Consider the following 21806-nt stretch of genomic DNA (forward strand, 5'->3'; position numbering starts at 1 on the left):
ATCTCTGTTATGTTTGTCTGTGTTAAATTTCTCTATAATCTCGTTCTCAAATGATTTCAATCGCACTTTCGTTCTGATTCTCTTGGATAACTGGTATTATGTAAGGCCAGCAAAGGCACACCCTCAATGCACTTTCTCTGAACTAGTCACGCAATACCTAGGTAGCAAAACAACCAGAAAAAAAAGGGTATTTTTACTCTTTTGCCCTTTGATCATCCATCAAATCCTAGCCATTTAAATAAAGAATATTTCAAGATTCTTAAATCCAACAGTGTTTAAGTCTGGTCCACCGGTGGACCAAAATGCAAAGTGCGCACCCTAGTGGGCACCTATATTAGATAGATAAATTGTCCAATGAAGACCGGAAGTGCGATTCAACATGGTCTCAGAAATCAGAATGGTCCTGAAAGAATCCTTGAAAAGCTTTAAGATGAAGGGATTGAATTAGACAAACTTGTACTCATATAAGAGTATATAATTTTTGCATTTTTTATGGATATTTGGTAGAATAATATTATTAATATTGCGCTGATAGTTTTAATCCTTGGTATTGTCCCCATTATGCTCAATTGACTTGTATGCACACTTACATATGGCTGCAGATGAACTTAGTTCTTGTGAATTACTTGCATTCCATACAACAGCATATCATAATTTCCCCTGTGGAAAAATTATGCATTCTTATTATTACAGATTGTTAATTTGGAAAATCAAATTATGCAGTCTTAATTTTTTTGGGTGCTGACATCTGCAGCAGGGCAATGCCAATTTAAGGGTTGAATACCTTTCAAAATGAACAATTAAGATTGACCAATTTATAGCAAGCAGAACCCAAAAGTCTATGCTTGTTTTTTTCAAACAGTCAAAGTCCAGTTAGTTATGGTAGTATATACGAAAATCAACTCTTCATGTGCTGTTAGTAACTGGTAGTAGTTGAGATATGATTACACATTAGACATCACTTTTATGTTTGTTACATGTTTATTTGGTTCACCTATTTTGCCTCCATTCATTGCAAAACTGTCGTTAGGAATGGCAGCATCCACAAAAGTCTGCTCAACTATTTCTCAGTTACCGACCTATAAATATAATAATATACAAGTGTGTAAAAGACTAAGAACATAGCTTGTTTATTTGTAGAAATGAAACATACCTTTATGGAAAATTCTAAGTAACTTATATTTTGTTGTAACCTTTTTTGAAGGGTAGTAACTTAAACTCTTCCTTTTCTTAATTTCTTCAAGGAGAGCATTGAGGAAAAAACTTTCCTCTATTCACATATCTAACATTCTCACATGAAGCAGTGGTGCCACCACTTCCTTCTGGTTCCAGAATCACATCCTGCAGGTAGATTCCTCTGCAAGGAACAGTTCTGCTGCAGTCAAATTTGATAGCCACTTCTGAAGCACTTGTTCCTATGATGTTTTGATACAAAACATTGCTTAATTTCACTGCTGAGTCCTGCAGTTTTGATCAAAGATGGTTATTTATGATTATCACACAATTAATGAAAAGGTTGCACTCTTTAAAGGGTCATGATTGGAGGTTGAGAAATTGGTTGTTACCTGCTCTTGGCATGGCTCTGCTTGATCACAGTAGTTCTGATCTATGATTATGGGATTTGTTACATTTTGCATTTTTATGTTCAAGAATTTGATGTTTTTTGCATAGCCAGAACCTCCCTGTGTTGAGATAGAGTCAAAGTACATGAGATATCATAATAAAAATCACAACTTTCTTTGGTTATATACTTTTTCACATATAATAATGTATTATGTAGTAGTTATATGAAGAATCTTTTAGCTCTGAGCCAATTAAAAGCAATACTAATAGCATGTTTGGGAGGGCGAGCTCTGGCTTAACAATAAGGTTACTATCATGTGATTTTGCAGTCACAAGTTCAAGCGCTGCAGAATTTGCCTCTTGCAAAAATGTAAAATAACACTGCTACATTAGATACACAAAGTGAGCAGTGTTATTTTACACATGATAGCACTAAATAGCATGGTGGGAGCTTAATAGCACTAAATTTTCCCTTATTTTACTACTAGCACGTTTGGATTGCTGATGGACACACAAATGAAAACATGATAATCCTAGATGCCCCACTCTTTGTAACTTCTCCCTAAAATTGATCACGTGACTTTCTGCTGCATAAACATACACGCTATAATTAGATAAAGCATTTAATAGGGCTTGTTAACCCAAAGGGTGGTTAAGAAAACATCAACCAACAAAGTGGAAATTTGTCAAACTTGAGTGCACTATTTTCCTCACATTCCAATTTCATTTGTCAACTTCTCAATGTTTGTATAATCAGTGTTGCACCTAAAATTTGGCAATTGCTGTTCATGGGGCAATAGTTTAACTAGGTTATTCTAAACAAAGCCAAAATGATAAATTGAGTTGATAAGTTGAAATTCTTCTTTTTGCAAATTTTATTCTTAACCTCCACTAGTCCATTTCATTCTTTCAACTGTGTCAAAGTTGTAGAGTGCCTAACAGACCAAATTTCAAAACCTCAAGACCAACTCTTACCTGCCAAGTCTTTATTCTCACCCCATTAGTTGTTCCTCTTAGGGTGGCTCCATTCACCATCACATTGGAAACTTCAGCTTCTGAGTTATCAGCTCCTAAGCTTCCAATGCTGCAAGACATTATTATATCAGCATTTTAACCAACAAGACATTATTATATCAGCATTTTAACCAATTTATTTCAAATTTATCTAAACTAATTTCTTAACTTAGAATATAAACCTGATTCCATGTCCAGGTCCACATGTGATATCTGTGGCTCTAACATTTCTTGACCCACTGACTATTGAAATACAATCATCACCTTCAAAACAACATGACAAAAAAATTAAAAATCTAAATCTAAACCCAATTGACTATTTTTTCTTTGATATTCTTGGATTTTACCTGTCCCAATTACACTGTTTCTTATGACAATATTTTGTGTTTCTGCGACATGGATTCCATCAGTGTTAGGGCTATCCCCTGGTGCTTTGATGACAAGATTGGAAACATCAACATCGAAGCATTCCTGAAAGGTTACATGCATTTGTTGTGCATCTTTGAACCTCAGATTCTTCACTCTCAAGTTGTTGCAATGATAGAAAGTCACAGCCTATATAACAAGTTTACCATAAAAGCAAGAAAAAGTCAGTTAAAAAAACAGAACACTCTGCATCAGCTCATTGTAACATATTACTATGAGGTAAATAAAACTTCATGGTTTGAAGAATGTTAGCTTACTGTTGGTCTTGGTTCATTATTGCATGGCTGTGAATCAATGAAAGAAAAGGAATGGAATGAAGGTCAATATTCAGAATCACAAGAACAAAGCTTAAAATAAATAGAATTGGAAGAAAAACAAGCTCTACGATGAAATAGTTTGGAATCACTTCTCATTAAAAGCTAAGTGTCTCAGCTTCTGAGTAAATTTGCATCGGATTATGTGCAAATTGTGAAATTAAACATCCACTTACAAGGTTGTTATTGGTTTTGCAGGATTTTTGCCACCAGTTTTTCCCATTTCCATTGAAAGTGCCACCACCGTCAACTTTGAAATTTGTGACACTGTCAAACACTATCCAGTGTTGTCTATCTCCTTCATATGCTGACATTTGAGTCCATGCCTCCATTGTCCCATGGAGCTAATATGATGGATTAGGGAAACAGAAACAATTACAATGAATTTCTCATGAACATGAAAGTTAAAAAAAAGTTAAAATTAGCTACTTTTCATTAATAGCATGTTTGAAACAACTTCTCTTTGTCCAGAATCAATTATGGCACACAAAAGCTATTCGCATAAGCTTCTCTCAAATATTGATTAATCAATTATAGAAGTATATGCAAACATGTACGGAAATTTACTTGTGAATATGTATCTCACCATAAAGGCAGTGTTTGGTTGGCATGGACCTGAAAAAGTGATTGGCTTAAGATGATAGACCCTTTTTTCAGGTACCACAAGGACAGCCCCAGTAGAACATGCTTCATTCCATGCCTTCTTAAATGCCTGAAGTGCATGAGAAAATGTTCAAAGAAAAGATAATTGATAGACATTAAAAATGGATTAAATTCACATGGAAAAAAAGTTTCACCTTTTTGTTGATAAGATATATTTACCTGGGTATCATCTCTTCCATCTGCTTTGGCTCCAAAATCATCAACACTAACTGTTCCACCAGGCCTTGAAGAAAGAGGGGTAGCTCTATTATTGGCCCTTGTTACATGACCAAAATGTTCATGCTTTTCTCTGATCAAAGGGTGGTAGTAGTGACCAAAATTATGTCCATTTTCTCTTTTGATCAACCTCTCATCATGCACAGGGTTGTAGTAGTGACCAAATTGTTCATATTTTGTTTCATGAAGTGGTTCCTCTATGTAATAACCGTTACATAAGAGTAATGAGGTGAGGATGATGAGAAGTGAGATAATTGGTGTTTGTGGAGACATTTTGATGTTTCACTTTGTGAGAAAACTGAAAAGAAATAAATGAATGGAGGGCAGTCGAAGAGATTTGTGGTAAAGTGCCAAATGAAGAGGTAATGCTATGTACTTATAGAAAAACGTAGAGCTGCTTTTCTAGAGAGGGAATAATAACTGTGAGTTAGAGGCAAAATGTACTTCAGAATTATCTTTCTTTTCAACGAGTCTAGTAGCTACAATGCATGGGCACTCCTATGTACATAGTTGCTTAACTCATTTGGAATACACTAATGATACATCATATCAAATAGTGCATACATCTTGAGACACTTTTTTCTCTCTATCCGAATTAACTTAACATTACTATAAGGGCAATATTGGATGAAGTTCCTGCTGTGTAAATACTGTATACATCTTTGATTTCTAGATTATCCAAACAGTATCTCCACCATCATCTTCCTAATTGTTCACTTTAATTATCTCTCTTCTAGTATTAGATCACATTACTTTTCCTATTCAAGAGACCAACCCTTGGAATCAACCTCTTGCTAAAAATAACTACGTAGTATAACTATAGGGTGCTTGCTCTGGTGCCCAAAAATTCAGGTGAGTGTATTGTACAGGAGTGACTTGTACCAATTAAATGATTACACTTAATAAATGAGTGATGACCTGGCCCCATTTTTAATTTGTACCCCTTCTTTTCAGTATTTACTTAATAACCCTAATTTTATTGAACTAACTCAATAAGACCCCACTTTTATTTCAAACACGTGATTCAAATGTTCTTCATCTTCTTCAAGCACCCATTATCAAAACCCACACACTCAATCTCTTCCATTTCCACTTTCTCTCTCTTTTCTCAATCTCACTCAAAACGAAACCCAAAAACTTTTCAAACCCAGAAACCCTTTAACAAAAACACATTTAAACCCAAAAGCCCTCACCCAAAACAGATCTCAGTACCTTCAACCCTAGAAACTCACTCTTTGTTATTTCATGTAACATGTTTCTTGATTTTCTCTTTAAAGTTGGTTCTTTTCAGATTCTGTTTTTTTTTCTTCGGAATTCCCTGAAAAAAGAAATTGTTGATGATTTTAGCTTTGCTCCCAGGATTTCTATCGGCTTTTATCATTCGTTCTTAGTTGGATTGTGTTTGTGTTGTTGTGATTCATCCTATATGTTATAGCAATTTCCTGCACTCTTAAAGTTTTCAGTTTGATATTGGATGATATTGGACGTTATTGGCGATTTTTTATTTGAGCTTTGAATTCCCCTTTTTGGTATAGTTTCCCATTTTAAATCAATCATCTTCTCTTCCAAGAAAAACTGAATCATGTTCAGCAGCGTGACAACCCAGATTTCATTTGGCTTTTGTTGCATGTGCCAGTGATTTCAAAAGAGGATTGAAATGATAATAATAATAATAATACTATGGGGCTGATTTAAAGTTATAATAAGTTTGTGACCTTAATTACTGATCAAAAGAATATTTACAGATGTAAATATGTAATTGGTACATGTCATTTTTGTATCATACCCATAAAAAATTTCCTGCACCACAGAAATTGCCTAACTATAGATCACTTGCATTAGGTGCCACACTTCTAGACTCTAGTAATCACGGTCAATTAATTGCAGTCATTTTCTCCCATCATTTATCCTGCCAACACCCGCATGCCAATGACATGGTTTTGAAAGAGCTTAAGTAAACACATGTAACTAGATGTAAACTCATGCTGTACACGGATTAATTGAGTATTTGTCAAGAGAAATTGATTACATATTGTAAACATAAATTGATTATAAGAGAAATTTATATCAGTAACTTTTGTGTATAAGAATTGATTTTAAGATAAATTTAGAAAATATATGGAACTAGTAGTTGTCCACTAATAAGGGTAAGTGCATATTTACATGGTGGAAAATCATCACGGTGAGATCAAAATCATGGCAAATTGTCACAAAAAGTTAAGAGTAATTGTTTTTGTCTATCGTAATTATGGCTTTGCCGTGATTTTTTACTATGTATCCAAACATGCATTAACTTAAATATTTTCCCTTATAAGGAACAACAACCTCCTTATCCATTAGTTGCAGGTCTATGACTTCTTATAGATGTAATTAATAATATACATAAGAATCTTAACTATAAAGCTAGACTTAATCATTTGAAACAGAGGAGTTTCTGAAAATGGGAAAGAAAGCATGTTGTGGCAATATGAGAATGTGATTTGCATGCGATTAATGGGTGAAAATTGAAGCAAGTGAAATATTTATGATCCCAAACCTTGCCGTAATGTGATTTGTGGATGAAAAAACTAATCATATGTAAGGTATGGAACTCTTGGTTACTTCCCAATACAAATATATCTAACGTGAAGCTACCACATTAAGCCCATAACCTCAAAATAACTATTAAAGGCCTTATTCTAAAGTTTTCAGTTATGAGACTTAGTTAACGACCAACTATAGAATAGCACAGAGTCAGCAAATTACTTGCAATGTTTTTCTTGTGTCTTTACAACTGCCCTTCACATTAGTTCACAAGTTAGGTTGGTTTGGTTTCAAATTTGGTACATGGAAGCAATCCATTTCAAACCCAAATGTGACGCATAACCCAATAAAGAAATGTAGTTGTTTACTATGAAAGAAATTTGTACACATGTAACTGAAACTAAGAATATAGAAAGGGTGGTGACCGGTGATTTACCTGAAAAATAAAAAGGTTTAAAAAATTTATGTTGTATATGAGAAGTTTTTGTTAGTTTGAATGTATATGAGTAAGTTAGACTACAAAATCCGTTGTTAAAAACTAAAGAAAACATTTACTCAACTCAACTCATCAACTCATCTAAAGTGAGAGATTCACTCTAAAATATAAAATAAGTTATTTAGATTTAAAGAACATTATAATATTCTATACATGTGCAAGTATGTGATCATAATCACAACTGATGATTTTTCATTTAACCATTGTAATAATTGGGTTTATGACTCATTCAAGATGAGTAAAATCCGACAAAATAAAGTATGCTGGGGAAGTGCTCCGATCTGTGCTGACCGCAAAGATTTTGAGAAGATGATTTTACAAATACATAAAGTAACTATGTTTTTGAGATAGAGTTTTGTGGCATATAATAAAAATCTATATGTATCAAACAATTAAAATGTTTGTAGTAAAAAGCTGTAAATGCTTGCTTGGTGTAAAAACAACAAAGGGGCATTTTAGTGTGTAGTCTCAGGAGTATTTTAGGTGGCTGATGGTGAGAAAAGAAAATCCCCAAAATGTATTTTAATAAGCCCAAGTAAACCAACATGACTTTTGGGCCCAAATGTACTTCAATAAGTCCAGTAAAAATTAGCTTTCATTTACTGTCGAAGTTGTTTGGTTACCATTTAGCTTTGCCTAAAATGCAGTGTGACGGATTAGTATTTTTTTTTACATAGGAACAGGAGCATGACATATTAGTATGAACTAAATAAGAAGCTAGATATAAAAAACAATCAAAGCAAGTTTATTTTTTGTTGAAAAATTAAAAAAAACACCTTTCCCAAAAAGGTGCCCACTAAGGTGGGCAACCTTTTTTTTTGGTCCACCGGTGCACCAGGGTTAAACACCATTAGATCTAAGAATCTTGAAATATTCTTTAATTGAACGGTTAGGATTCGAAGATGATTAAAAGGGCAAAAATGAAAATTGACAACCCCTCCTCTTTCTTCGTTCCCTGTTCCTGGTGTCTTCTCTATTCAGAAGCATCTTTACTTTCTTCCTGGTTTGAGAAACAGTGAGCATCCAATTTCATACATCATGATCTATGACTATGCACTTCCAAAAATTCTTACATCAATCACACAACACCAGCAATTGCAGAACTCTGAACAATGCATTCATGATTTTAAGTTACAAATTCATATCTAGTAGCAGAAAGCGCTCATATTGCGACAAATTCCATAATAGTAATAATCAGAGAACACATAAAGATAATGCAAAGCAATAGTTTAAAAGAAAAACAAGCGATTAACAGAGGGAGGGGGAGAGAACTGACGGAGTTTCTTGGGGAAGCGAGGGCGGAGGTAGACGGAGGAGTGGGACTGAGGGGAGGGAAGGCGGAGAAAACGGAATCGGTGGCTAGAGAAGAAGAAGAAGCCATTCAATTGAAATCAGGAATTTCAGAGAAATGAGATTGAAAAACGATGGAAGAGTCAATGGATTGAATGCTACACCAACTGTGGTGGTTGAGCGGATGTAGGAAAAAGAGGGTTTGGGTTGCCACTGCAGAAAATAAAATAAATCTCAAATCAATGGAAAGATCCCAGATTTGCAAGCTCAATCACTCTTCTTCACAAGATGATCAACAATTAACCAGGTGAGAAAGAAAATCAAAAAATCATTCTGGAGCAAATACATATTTGTAAGGCCCATGAGTTAGAAACCGAGAAGTCAACATTCATGAACAGCAATGGAAAAATCCCAGATCTGCAAACACTAGCAACCACCGCGGCATATCTAATCGCCGATGACATCTCCGACACCTAAAAACCTAGATCTGAAACACAATCTTCATCGTATCCCTTGCTTGGTGGTAGAGAAACCTGGGATTGTTGAGGGAGGGTACCAGGGTAAAGTGGAAGGGAGAAGGAAAGGTTGGAGAAAAGTCTAAATTATCCCTCTGGTGCACCGGTGGACCAAAATGTTAATTCCCCACCCTAGTGGGCACCTTCCAAAAATAAAAAAGACATTCTCTTTTTCATAAAAAATAGGCAAGGGGACAAAAAAAAAAGTTAACATATTAAGCAAAATCAACAATATCTATTTAGATAGTCAAATAAATATTTGAATATTATTCTATCGGAACATGATTTTCCTCTTCCGCGATGTCACTGCCCCATTTTCCAAGTACCTAGTTCCGTCCCTGCATATATATGGTGGCAAGGAATGCAAGTCTGCTCCTTGATGAAAATTTTCAGTTTGAGAAGCAATATTTTGCAATGCAGGGACCAAGTTGAAGCATTGCCGTGGTTGTGCATCTCCATCATAATTGCAAAGTGAAGAAGATCCAGGATTTTCTAACACATGAAAATCTGTACAATAACTAGAACTAGAAGCTCCATTCATGGATGTGGTAGAACTGCTAATGTGGTTAGTCCCTATCTCTGGCAAACAAAATTCATCAGTTATATACTCATCATCATCAAAAAAATTTGCCCAATCCTCATCACTTAGACCAGCCCCATCCACAGCCTCGTCAATTAAAGTACTCCAATATATTGTCTCATCAAGTTGATTAGTTGAATTTGTACCATCCACAGAAACAAAATCAGCTTGAGTAGTAATATTCATCATACCTTGATTATTTTCCATCAACACTGGCATGTCAGATTGATCATCTGTTGAATTTTCATAGTGAACAATTTGATTTGTGCAATCCACATGCACATCATGTTGATCATAGCTAACATCCACAATATTCCCATTATCCTCTTCCATCAAAACAGGCACATCAAGATGATTGGTTGAATCCCCAAAGGTGTTGATTTGGCTTGCACAATTCAAAGGCACCCCAAGTGCTTCATGATTTGTACCAACCACAACCCAATTGTTCTCACTGATCAACATTGGCACATCAAGTACTTGATTTGGTGATATGCCAAAGGTTTGGTTTGCACAATCCATAGGGAAATCAAATTGATTAGTCATATCTTCCTCCAACCCATTATTATTCATTGCCATCTTCATAGGATTTGGATCAAATTGAAGCATTTGAGATTGAGAAGAACCCTCACCATTCTCAAACAGGGAAGATGCTATTGCTAGCTGATTATAACCATGGATAGCTTGATTTTGAGATAAGTATTGCATCATAAGAAAATTGGCTTGTGCAGCTTTTAGCTTGTCCTCCTTCAACATCTTAATACTTTGATCACAAGCTTCAATCTTTGTATCCAAAACAACAATTAAATTCTTCAGCTGCTCTTGTCCTAGACCATTGAGACTTTGATGCCAAATTGGACAATTGGTGTTGAAGGTGTCCTTTCTCACATTGGAAATCTTAGATTCCACCAAGTGCTTCTTCGTCTCAAAAAATTCTTCAAGATCAAAGATCTTAACACGAGTTTGATTCTTTTCCTTAGCTTGCTCATACTTTTCAATGAGATATTGCTGCACCACATTAGGGTCTTGGGGCCATGTCACTGGTGGAGCATTGCCAATATTGTCACCATCATAGATAATCAAACAAGCTTCCCCGCCACACATTTCAGAAAATTCAGAAATCATTTTCAGTAATTCCTTCTTTCTCCTGTCAAAAGCTAGGTTACGTTCTCTCTCATTTGAGATACGTGACAAAATTAATTTTGGACGAACCATTTGCGTGAACCTAAAGATATTGAAATTGGTCAAGAAAATTACAAAACTTGCAGTCACAAATTAAATTTACAAGAATAACTATGATTGATTCACTTAATAGGTGTGAACTGTGAACAATTTTATTTTTTGAAATTTAGGTCACTAAAAGAAAAACACCTTACAGTAGAGATAGAATACAAATGGAATCAGCCATGAAATTGAATTGCGCAAATTCAAAGAAGGAAGTCTTAAAATTTAATTTAAAAAAGTCATTCTACAGCAAAACATCACTTACAGCAAAACTTCTAACAAAGAAGAGTGGCGCTCGATTCCGTTCTCAATTCTAGGAGGAATATTTGAGAAGTAGAAAATAAAATAACAAATCAGGGTTACCCCAATAGGTTTTCTTTTTTCAAAACACAATTGCTTAATGGGTCGGTTATATTATATGTATGTGCATGACATTTTGGGCCCATAAAAAACAATGTGCTATATGCTATTGGAGATGGCCCAGGAGAGTTTCCAAGTTCCAACCTAATACAACACCTGAAGTTTCCTTCAAGTCGGTGCTGTCTTTCATGCTTAGCAGCTCGTCTTCTCTGTGTGCAGAAGGAAAGTGGAACATGCATTGGTAATATTAATTAGTCTTTTTGACTAGTGGGTGGTCCTAGAGATTCCTTCTAGGCATGCTCCAACCGACGGGACTCTTTCCCATTACAGCTGTTGTTTATTGCTTAGGCCATGTGTAATAGCTGATGTTATTTGGGCTCTGCCCTTTGCTTGTTTCTTTTTGGGCTTGGCCCTTTTGAAATGAAGCCTCAAGCCCTCAACTATATCTTTGTCCAAAACACCTGATCTCAACCCTAGTCTCTCCGGTCTCCAGAAGCTTGATCGTCTCTATTCACCCGACGAACACGTCCTCCAATCAAGCTAGCCATGGCCTCTTCCTACGAGGAAGGTAAACACTTGTTTTTCTCTCCCTTCTAATTAAACGGTTTCTTGTTATTCTATATTCGACTCTTCCTCAACATTGTTAATCAATAAATTCCAAATATTTACATGCATTGCAGATGATATTGATAAGGAGCAAGATCAAGAACACCAAGACATGAAAGCTATACACAAAAAGAAAAGGAAACCAGTTCCAACTATAATTGATAAGCACACTGAAATTCCTGATCATGTATACAACAGCTGGATTAGAAAGCCTCACCCTTCAACTATAAGAAAGCGAAAACAACAGGTTTTGTATATCTTGTTCACTTATCACCCCTCAAATTTTAAGTGTCCAACTCCGGACTAGTTTTTTTTCATTTAAAGCGTGCATCTATCTCTGAACCAATGATATTTATGGAGAGCTTAATGTCATAAAAATCAGAAAAAGAAAAGTGACTGAAATTACTTATATACTTTGTCCTAGAAGGCTGGTTCATCAAAGATACCTGACCTCATGAAGCTACCATCGGTTGTGCGTTGTGAGAATTTTTTTAGAGGTCAGAAGGATGTACATTTTCCAGCACCTCTTCTTGACTTATGGACTGAAAGTGCCGGTAAAGTTTTTTAAAATAATATTAGTTAACAACTTAAGATTGAGAACCTACTTCACCTCTCTATTGAAAAACAAACATCATTTTATGCAGAAGAACTTTTTTCAAAACCATCATCTTCACCACCTCCAACATGAGATAATGAGCTTGTAGATGAACTCCTGGCTAACCATGACCATGGCTTGATAGGGAATGAAGCTACTCCCAGTGCAGGGAAATCTGGTATTGGTTTTTTTTTTCCTAAAATAATTGATGAAGTGTATGACTATGAAGTGGAATAATTGTTACTTCAAATGAAATTCTAGGAGGAGACAAGGTACATTCCTAACATTCTGGCGCACTGATATAGAAAACATCATGGTAGACCTTGAGACACTGGCTGAAAGGGCATCTGGTAAGCTGTCTGAAGTTGATGATTCTACACCAAATGAAGGAAGATTACTTTGTTAAAGTTTTTATATTTAATTGGTTAAAGCCCATTTGGATAATATGAAATTGGATTCTTCTTTATTCTCAGTAAATTTCTTTAGGCTCTGTTTTTTTTTTTCATTCAAATTGTCCAAAGCATGCATTTTTCAATGCATATTATCCCCCCCCCCCCCCTTGTTCTGTCATTGCATTATGCTCCTTGTTTCAGAAGTGTCTGTATAATTTCATTACATTGAGAAAGTAGAGAATTAGGGTTGATTTCAAAATCTTACTGCTGAAAGCTTTTTTGGATCTTTCTACCAAGCATAGAGATTTTTTTGAATATTTTTTGGAGGGTATAACATTGATGTGATTTAAAAAAAACATCGATCTAGGTTATTAAAGAAAATGAAGAAGAAAAAATGTATGAGAAGAGAGGCGGAAATGATTTTTACGTAGGGGTGGAAACTAGCTTCTTTAAGGCTCTTTTGTGTTGAGGGAAGATGGGGGAGGAGAGGAGAGAGAGGAGTTTGGGGGATAGCAGAGGGAAGCTTTGAGTATGGTAGTTCCTCGGAAAATGGAAAACGACTAAATTAAATGAAATATAATTTGAAAGGATTAAATTCGATGCGAAAAGTATATGTCGACGCCCATATTTAACTAGGACTGCCACGTGGACGGTTAATTGGATAAAAAATATTTAAAAATACTTGAGGATATTATAAGGATTATTTTCAATCAAACAAATTTTTTAGGAGTGTCACGTCACGTCACTAAATCAGCCTAATAGAAGTTCTTCTTTTCTAATATATATTGATTGATATTGATGATAGGAGATACTATAGAACCCATTCAAAAATACAATTAAAAAAATATAATTTTTTTTAAAAGTAAATGGAGCAAAATCTTCTCCAATTACATTATATTTAATTATATTATAAACATATTTTTTCATTTAAAAATTTATAATGATATATATATATATATATCTATGAAGTTAAAACTTTTAACTTAAGTCATAATTTATTCTCTATTGAAGAAAACCAAGACACGATGAGAAATGGTGCATGGAAGTTGGTGTATGTATATGAAATATTTAAACTCTAGAAGTAATTAGTCAACATTTTACTGGTACAAATGGTTAATAACTATTAATGTGGTTAACTTAATGTTATATTTTATTATATTTTCACATTTAAATTTTTAATAATGATATTTTTTCCGAGAGAATAGAAATATTATTAATGAGAAAAAACATGGGAACAACCTTGTCATGCAATAGGCAAATGTTCAAACTCCCTAAAGGGAATACAAAAGGAAAAAGCAAAGAAAGTAGACAGAACAACAAAAGCTAAATAGAAAAAATAGGAAATGCAAAGGCTAAAGTGTAAACATCGGCGTCTTCTCTGGCGACGCTTCACCTGCAAGTTTTCAGAATTGGGATTTTTGGGACCGTCTCTGTCATGGGAATGGAATTTCCGTGACCTTGATGAGGGCTGAGGGAAGCCTAGTTCTTGTTCCAGGTCGTGTAGCACTTACAAGTCAACATCTAGAAGGCAAGGAGTTTTCTTTCTTCTTCCATCTCGTTTCAGCACCACCACCTTTACTCTCACATGGTTGATTCTTTTCTCCCTCCCTTGTGTTTATATTTAAAGGATTATAGGAATTGAATGAGTACCCATGTGTAATGGGAGCTACCAATTTGGATGAACTCAATCTCATCTTCAATCTCTGCTATGGTTGGTTGGCTAGGAATAAAAAGGGTTGGGATACAGGATGATGAATAGATTGGGGTCTGATCTCCAATAGTGGAAGGTGTGAAATTAGGGTTTAACTTTTTTTTTTGTATAATGGTAAATTACTTAAACAGTCTTGATCCATGGGTGGACCAAAAAATAAAATGCCTACCCTAGTGGCTAGTGGGCACTACATATGTCAAAATATAAAAAATGAAAATTAAACCCATTATTCTATTATAATTTTACCTGACCAATATTTACTGTCATTTCTTAATTTTTGCCAAATCAACCCGTTACTTTTTCTTACATCATAGCTGACACCACACGTCGACAAGGAAGCAAACGTATTCATTCATGTATGAAAAACCAAACTGGTATGGATGCAACTTTCTTTCACCGGTATCTCGATCGAATAAAAGCATCTTTGAAGGATAATTATTGAAGTCTTTGAGTTCTGGATAATCATCAACCTTTTATATATATGTTCACAGTACTTACTTTAGTTCTTTTGGCATATATGACTAGCTCGCCCCCACCGCACATATTAAGAGTACTTTTTTCACTATAGTTAATTAACATGATTTATTGCATTCAGGCATTTAAATCATATTTTACATATATGAAATTATTATACAAAATAGATACTTTTATTTTTTATACAACATATAAATTGTAGTATAATTTAATTAAAGTATAATTTTTAAAATATTTATTTTTTTATAGGCAAATATTAGTTGTTGGTAAATTATATTAATTATCTCTCATCAGGGTTCGAACTCTAGCCCTTCACGTGCAATTACCCTTAGTTCAACCATATTAATTATTAGTAAAAATTTTCCCAGGTCTTTTTTAGTTTTTACCTTACCCAAGTAGGAAATATTATTTAATTTAATTCAAAGTTTTGAGCCATTTCTTTATTGTTCTAGGAAAATCTCATATATTCTAGTACGTATTAGACCTATGAGTAAAGTATGTAATGAGTGTGGTCACAATGGTATGTGTTTGTTTAATCTTTAGATTGAAAGTTTCATTTGTATACCGCACTTTTAGGGAGATGTTTAATCTTTATTACACCCGAGTTAAAATTTAGGAATTTAATACATAAAATAAATTCTATGAGTAAAGTACCGACAAGATTTGGCCAATCGTAGGTAAGTTGAATCTTTAATTATAACGGTAATGAAGAAACTGCTGTAATTTCTGAATGAGTTTACATCAATACAAGCTAGAAGGAAAAAAAAATGTGCAACTAAGTAAATATATAAGTCTCTATATATCTTTAAATGTTCATGGATCAAAATTAAAATAATAATAGTACATTTATTTTCTTATTTTAAAGATAAAGTTATTATAAGTTCAAAAAAAAAAAAAGAGATAAAGTTGCTTTGAAGAGCTTGGTCAATTGTTGCCGAAGTTTTGCTCTTTATTCTCTTTTTGGCGACCAACTTTCTAATCTTATCTCACACTCATATCTTAGGGCCCGTTTGGTAGCCAGGACAGGATAGGATAGGACAGGATAATAATCATATCATGTTGTTATCTGTTGTTTGTTGCGCCAGCAGGATATGATAACACTATCCTGTCTCCTATCCTATCCTGTCAATCATGTGTAAAAGTTATCCTGAGGGGGGAGCTAGGATAGAGCAGGATAGGATACCAGTTATATATTTTCTTTCAGTATCCTAACTCCAAATTAATTTATTTTAATATTATATAATTTATAATTTATAATAATATTAATTAATAAATATAAAAATATTAATTTAACTAAAATAAAAAATAAATAAAATTATTATTCATAAATAGTAAAATAGACTACTTACTTACAAATATTGATTTATTAATAATAATAGACTAATTCAATATTTTCATCTCCTATCTTTCAAAAAAAAAAAATTCATCTCCTATTATTTAAAAATTATTTATCTACTTATATAATAATTTAAATATAAAGTATTTTTGAAATAATAATATTTTTAATTTAGTTAATTTTTATTGTTTATCACGTGTCACAACTAAGTGAAAAACATTGATTACAAATATTGATTTTTTTAATAGTAATAGATTAATTTTTTATTTTCATCTCCTATTATTTAAAACTACTTATCTACTTATATAACAATTTATAATTCAAATATAAAGTACTTTTGAAATAATAATATTCTTAATTTAATTAACTTTTATTGTTAATTATCACGTGTCACAACTAAGTGAAAACCAATCGGTTAACTGCATAGTTTTATTTAAAATATAGGGCATCTTCAAAACAATAAAATAGGCTAATTAATAAAATTTAAATTAATTTTATTTATTTTAAAATATAGACTCATTCATGAAAATGTAAATAAATTAAATTTAATAGAATGATCAATTTTAAATGTATTTTTTATTCAAATATAAATCTGATACATTTTTCCTTATCATATCCTGTCCTTATCATGTGCACCTCAAACACAGGATATGATAAGAGTCTATCCTGCTCTTATCATATCCTGTTGATATCCTGTTCACATATCATATCCTATCATATCCTATCCTGACCACCAAACAGGCCCTTAGGTGAATTGAAGGTTATTTCTAGTTAAAGAAGAAGCAAAATTTGATGTACTCAATTTCCCTTGTAATACACCAATTAAAGTAGGGGTGCACATGGGTTGGGTTGGATGAATTTTTGTCAAAATAAAATTTGAACCGATCAAAATTGTCTGGGTTGGGTTGGGTTGGATTTCACGAATTTCTTCTTCGGACCCGATCCGAACCAATCCGACGAAGTTCGGATTGAGTTGGATGGATTGATTGGGTCACTATATTATAATAATAATATATCTGAAATATTAAAAAATCTTGCAAAAATTATTTTAAATTCAGAAAAAGTTATAAAAAATACTAAATATGTTATAATACTAAATAACATGAAAAAGACACAAAAATTCATATCAAATAGCATGAAATAGTATCACATAAATGACATATAGCCAAATATCATGAAAATAAAAAACTTCATTACCAAATGACATGAAACAATCTAACGTAAATAGTACCTAAAAAATGAAAAACAACACTAAATGTCATGACATGATACTTAGAACTTAAATAATAGATGTCTCAAACATGCCAAATAACTATATATAAACATGTAACAAATAACTACAAACAAATTCTCTAAGTTCTAATATGACAAATAACTACAAATACTTAAGTCTCAAAGTTTCAAAAGTCATCACTCCAACAGTAGCACTCAAAGTATGAGTAAAATTACAAAAAAATTATTATTATATGTATGGATTCAGGGTTGGGTTGGATGAATTTGAACTGAATCCGAAATCCGATCCGAACTTAGTTTAACCCGATTGCCCGATCCAACCTATATTTTTTCTATTGGATCGGATTGGGTTGGACGGATTCATTGGATCTACCCGACCATGTTCACCCCTAAATTAAAGAGTTAAGACTCTCAGTTATTATAAGCAAACTTCGGGGGTAAAAAGGAGTTCAAATGAAGTCCCAATTCTAAATACTGACATGTTGTACTTACAATCATTAAAAAATCAAACCCTACAAATTAGAACGTACCCAACAAGTAATTCAATCATGGATAGACATATATATCAAACCCAGAAGAGATTTGACCTGCATATTACTACTTTTGGCTCTCTTTCTATCACAAAAGAAAAGCCTCGAACATTAGGTACATACCAATTTCATAAAAAAGAGATAAAATGTGGGTAAATGGTCACATTGGTCCCTGGATGTTCGCACCGACTTCAGAATCGTCCCTGGATGAATTTTATTAGGCTCGCGGTCCCCAGATGTGGCAAAAAATAGTCATATTAGTCCCTGACGTTAAAATCCTCTAACGTCCGTTAACCTAATTAATAAAAGTCAACATTATCTTTCTAATTTTCTTTCACTTTGGTCCCTTTCTTCTTTCTTCCACCCTCTTCACCCCCTCCTTCCATCATTTTCACCAAAACCCACCCTCCATCATGCTTCAGAGGCTTCCCTTTCAGTGTAACACTACGAATGTTAGAGGACCTGCGGGTCAAGATCTCAGGAGAGACAGAGTAACAGTTTCCAATGAACACACTCCTCCTTGACCATCTCTCAGCGTTGTACCACTCTTTGCAAACCAGAGAAACCGAGCTTCGATCCTTGCGTGATTTCACCATGCCAAGAACTCGTTCCAACACCTCATCAGGAAAAGGTGAAGCTTGGTTCAAGATGTTTGGTTCTGGAGATTCCTTCTTTCTGATCCTGCACTCCATGTTCAACACAGAATCTCCAAAACCCAACAGAAAAAAATCAGAACTTTATAGCACCCTTTTGAATCAAAATGAGATTTGAAAATTGAAAGCAAAAAACTTCTCAATAAGAAAGAAGATTCAATCAAAGTGATCCAAAGGGTATCTGTAAATTACAGAAAATCTTCCAAAGCAATATACAAAGGGTGCTTTTCAATGGTGAAAACTAGCTTGATGTGTGTTCCTCAGTCTTTGACTACAAAGCTGGTAGCTTTGGTCCATGATTTGAAGAAAACAGAAAGAAAATTAACTGGGGTGTAACTGTAAACAATTTTTGGGGACCCCAGAAGAAGGACACTGAATCTGAGATCCATAAAATGGGAAGAGGTGGAAGAAGATGCAGAGTGTGTGTTATATATGGATATTAGAATAAGAAGAGTGATGACAAAGAAAATAAAAGACAGGGTCAATCAAAGTTCGGATCTTTACCATGAACCAAAGCACTCAAATCACTTTAGTTTTACTGGATGATGAAGCCAAAGGACCATAGGAACTTGTCACCCTTGACATTTTATAGCAATAGCTGAGGTGGAGATTTTACTTATGGAGGGTAAATTTGGTGTTAAATCTGAGTTGGGTTTGTGTTAAATCTGGGAGAGAAGGTTTGGGCATGGTTGGTTGAAGAAGGAGAAGAAGAGTGTTGATGATGATGATATGAAAAAAAAGAAAAAAAAAAGGGAATGGGTTGATGAAGAAGGAGAGGAGTTTTTGGTGAAGATGATGGAAGAAGGGGATGAAGATGAATAAAGTGAAGATGAACAAGATGAAGATGAAGGAGGTGAAGATTGTGGGTTTACGTTCTGGGTTTCTGAAGCATGATGGGGGGTGGGTTTTGGTGAAAATGATGGAAGGGGGGTGAAGTGGGTGGAAGAAAGAAGAAAGGGACCAAAGTGAAAGAAAATTAGAAAGATAATGTTTACTTTTATTAATTGGGTTAACGGACGTTAAAGGATTTTAACGTCAGGGACTAATATGACTATTTTTTGCCACATCTGGGGACCGCGAGCCTAATAAAATTCATCCAGGGACGATTCTGAAGTCGGTGCGAACATCCAGGGACCAATGTGACCATTTACCCGATAAAATGTTGATTTTTAGTTTGAAGAGCAATATCACCCTTCCTCAGGACCTGGACCACATGGCAGCAGAGGGAACTAGTTTTTGTTAGCCATTTGGGTCGTTGTGGGAGTGACACATATATATAGTTGAAGTATGGTATTGGTGTGTGATAATTATACTCTGCCAAGTCTATGGTTAAGAATAAAAGATTAGTACATAACGTTGTTGATTTTATAAGTTAATGATATATGGAGGAAATCAGAGGAGGTGGCGTGACTAATTTCTTGGCTAATTATTACCTTTTAAAATTATTGTGTTTATTATGGTTTCTTGTCCCTTATTGGGAATAGGTCTAACCTATCTTGATCGAGCAAATCAATTGGGGTGCTGACCAGTGACCACAATGCCAGGTGTACGTAAATATTATTGAAGTGTGCATGTATTATGTTTTGAGCAATTGATTTTTCGGGAGAAATTTAGCTGCTTCAAATAGATATATATTAGATCTAGAGTTGTCGTAATAGTTGATTTAATGTAATGACTTTCTAATTAAGCAATTATTTAAGGAAGAGATCTTTCTCAAATCAAGTTCTTAAAATACTCCAAAAATCTCTTAGTAATTGTTGGAATAATGGCATTTAAGAAGTTCTTAAAATCTTATTTATGCTATTAGTCACTAAAACAATAGAGTTATTGTCATTTAACTATTGTTTTTCAATTTTGGTTTTGGTCCATTTAGTGTACGGTTACTTAGTTTTGAATGACTTTTAACATAATATTCATTATGGTTTAATGGTGTGCATTTCCGTTAGAATGAAAAGAGATGCAGCATTTGGAAATAGTATATAAGAAGCAAATTGCATATATTAAGAAGAAGAGACGAGCGCAAAGACCATTACATTTTTATGGACCAACGGAACGATTTCATCAAAGACCTCCTCAGTCTACACCTTAAAACCAATAGAAAATGAAAGTTTTGCCAAGCTATTGGCAACTACATTACCAATACCTCACACAAAAGAAAAGACGACAACACCTCTCAAACAACTGGAGACAACCATTCTCAAAACAAACTGAATGAAAAACCAACTATGAGGACAGAGTAAAAGCCAATCGCAACTCCATAGCCTTCGCACCACCAAAGAGAGGGCTTCCATTGGGGAAGAGGTTGTTGCAGTCAAACCAAACCACATCCATCAAGAGCAATAAAACACATCCCCACCATCCCTGAAGAAAGGAGCGAAGCGTCAAAGTTGATCTTCACGACATCATCATCCGGGCGAGACTAAACACTAAGGAGAGAAGACGTAGGACGGTAGGGGCAACCATTGTTGCATGTGTCATCGCCGAAGGCTGTCAAATAACCACTTAACCCAAAAGCTTAAGCTGTTGGGTAAGGGCCACTTTAATGGTTTTATATTATATTCTAACACGCCCCCTCACGCAAGAGCCCTTTGGGCTTGAAGCGTGGATAAATGCACAGGCCCACCTACCATGTGCTTAATTAAATTCCACTTTTTAATTAGAAAGTGAGGGGAGCAAGGATCGAACTCTAGACCTCTCGGTCATAGAGACTCTGATACCATGTCAAATAACCACTTAACCCAAAAGCTTAAGCTGTTGGGTAAGGGCCACTTTAATGGTTTTATATTATATTCTAACAAAGGCAACATAGACTGGACTTGGGTGAGAACCCTCCCAAGAGTGAAAGGGTCGCCACAAAATAAGCAAGCATTCTTGGCTTCCCAACCACATTAATTACAATATATACACGAGCAAGCCAACCACGACAATATCTCCCTCCTCCAAAAACAATAGCAAGAAATTAAAAAAATTACCTTCAGGATCCCAAAGCAGTCCGAGGGGGAAAGCAAACCAGACCTACTGGACCTCAGGAAAAAAGAAAAAGGACATGGTAGATAGATATAAGTTAAAAAAAAAACAAAAATCATGAAAGTATC

At 34.4% G+C, this 21806-nt stretch overlaps 2 protein-coding genes across 2 annotated transcripts; both read right to left on the reverse strand.

Moving 5' to 3' along the window:
• Window positions 1-783: 783 nt before the first annotated feature.
• LOC130732539 (polygalacturonase QRT2-like) lies at window positions 784-4564 on the reverse strand. Its single transcript, XM_057584564.1, has 9 exons — window positions 4140-4564; window positions 3904-4029; window positions 3494-3661; window positions 3261-3287; window positions 2925-3132; window positions 2760-2841; window positions 2539-2647; window positions 1566-1682; window positions 784-1461 (listed from the first exon to the last, which is right to left on the reverse strand). The coding sequence occupies exons 1-9, from the start codon at window positions 4467-4469 to the stop codon at window positions 1240-1242; spliced, it is 1389 nt and encodes a 462-aa protein (XP_057440547.1). The 5' UTR covers window positions 4470-4564; the 3' UTR covers window positions 784-1239.
• Window positions 4565-8393: 3829 nt separating this feature from the next.
• LOC130732540 (uncharacterized) lies at window positions 8394-11192 on the reverse strand. The gene is made up of 2 exons (XM_057584565.1): window positions 11087-11192; window positions 8394-10822 (listed from the first exon to the last, which is right to left on the reverse strand). Exon 2 carries the CDS (start codon window positions 10810-10812, stop codon window positions 9292-9294), a length of 1521 nt encoding a protein of 506 aa, XP_057440548.1. The 5' UTR covers window positions 10813-10822; window positions 11087-11192; the 3' UTR covers window positions 8394-9291.
• Between the last annotated feature and the right edge of the window lie 10614 nt (window positions 11193-21806).

Source organism: Lotus japonicus, chromosome 1, assembly GCF_012489685.1.
Source record: "Lotus japonicus ecotype B-129 chromosome 1, LjGifu_v1.2".
Classification (NCBI taxonomy): Eukaryota; Viridiplantae; Streptophyta; class Magnoliopsida; order Fabales; family Fabaceae; genus Lotus; species Lotus japonicus.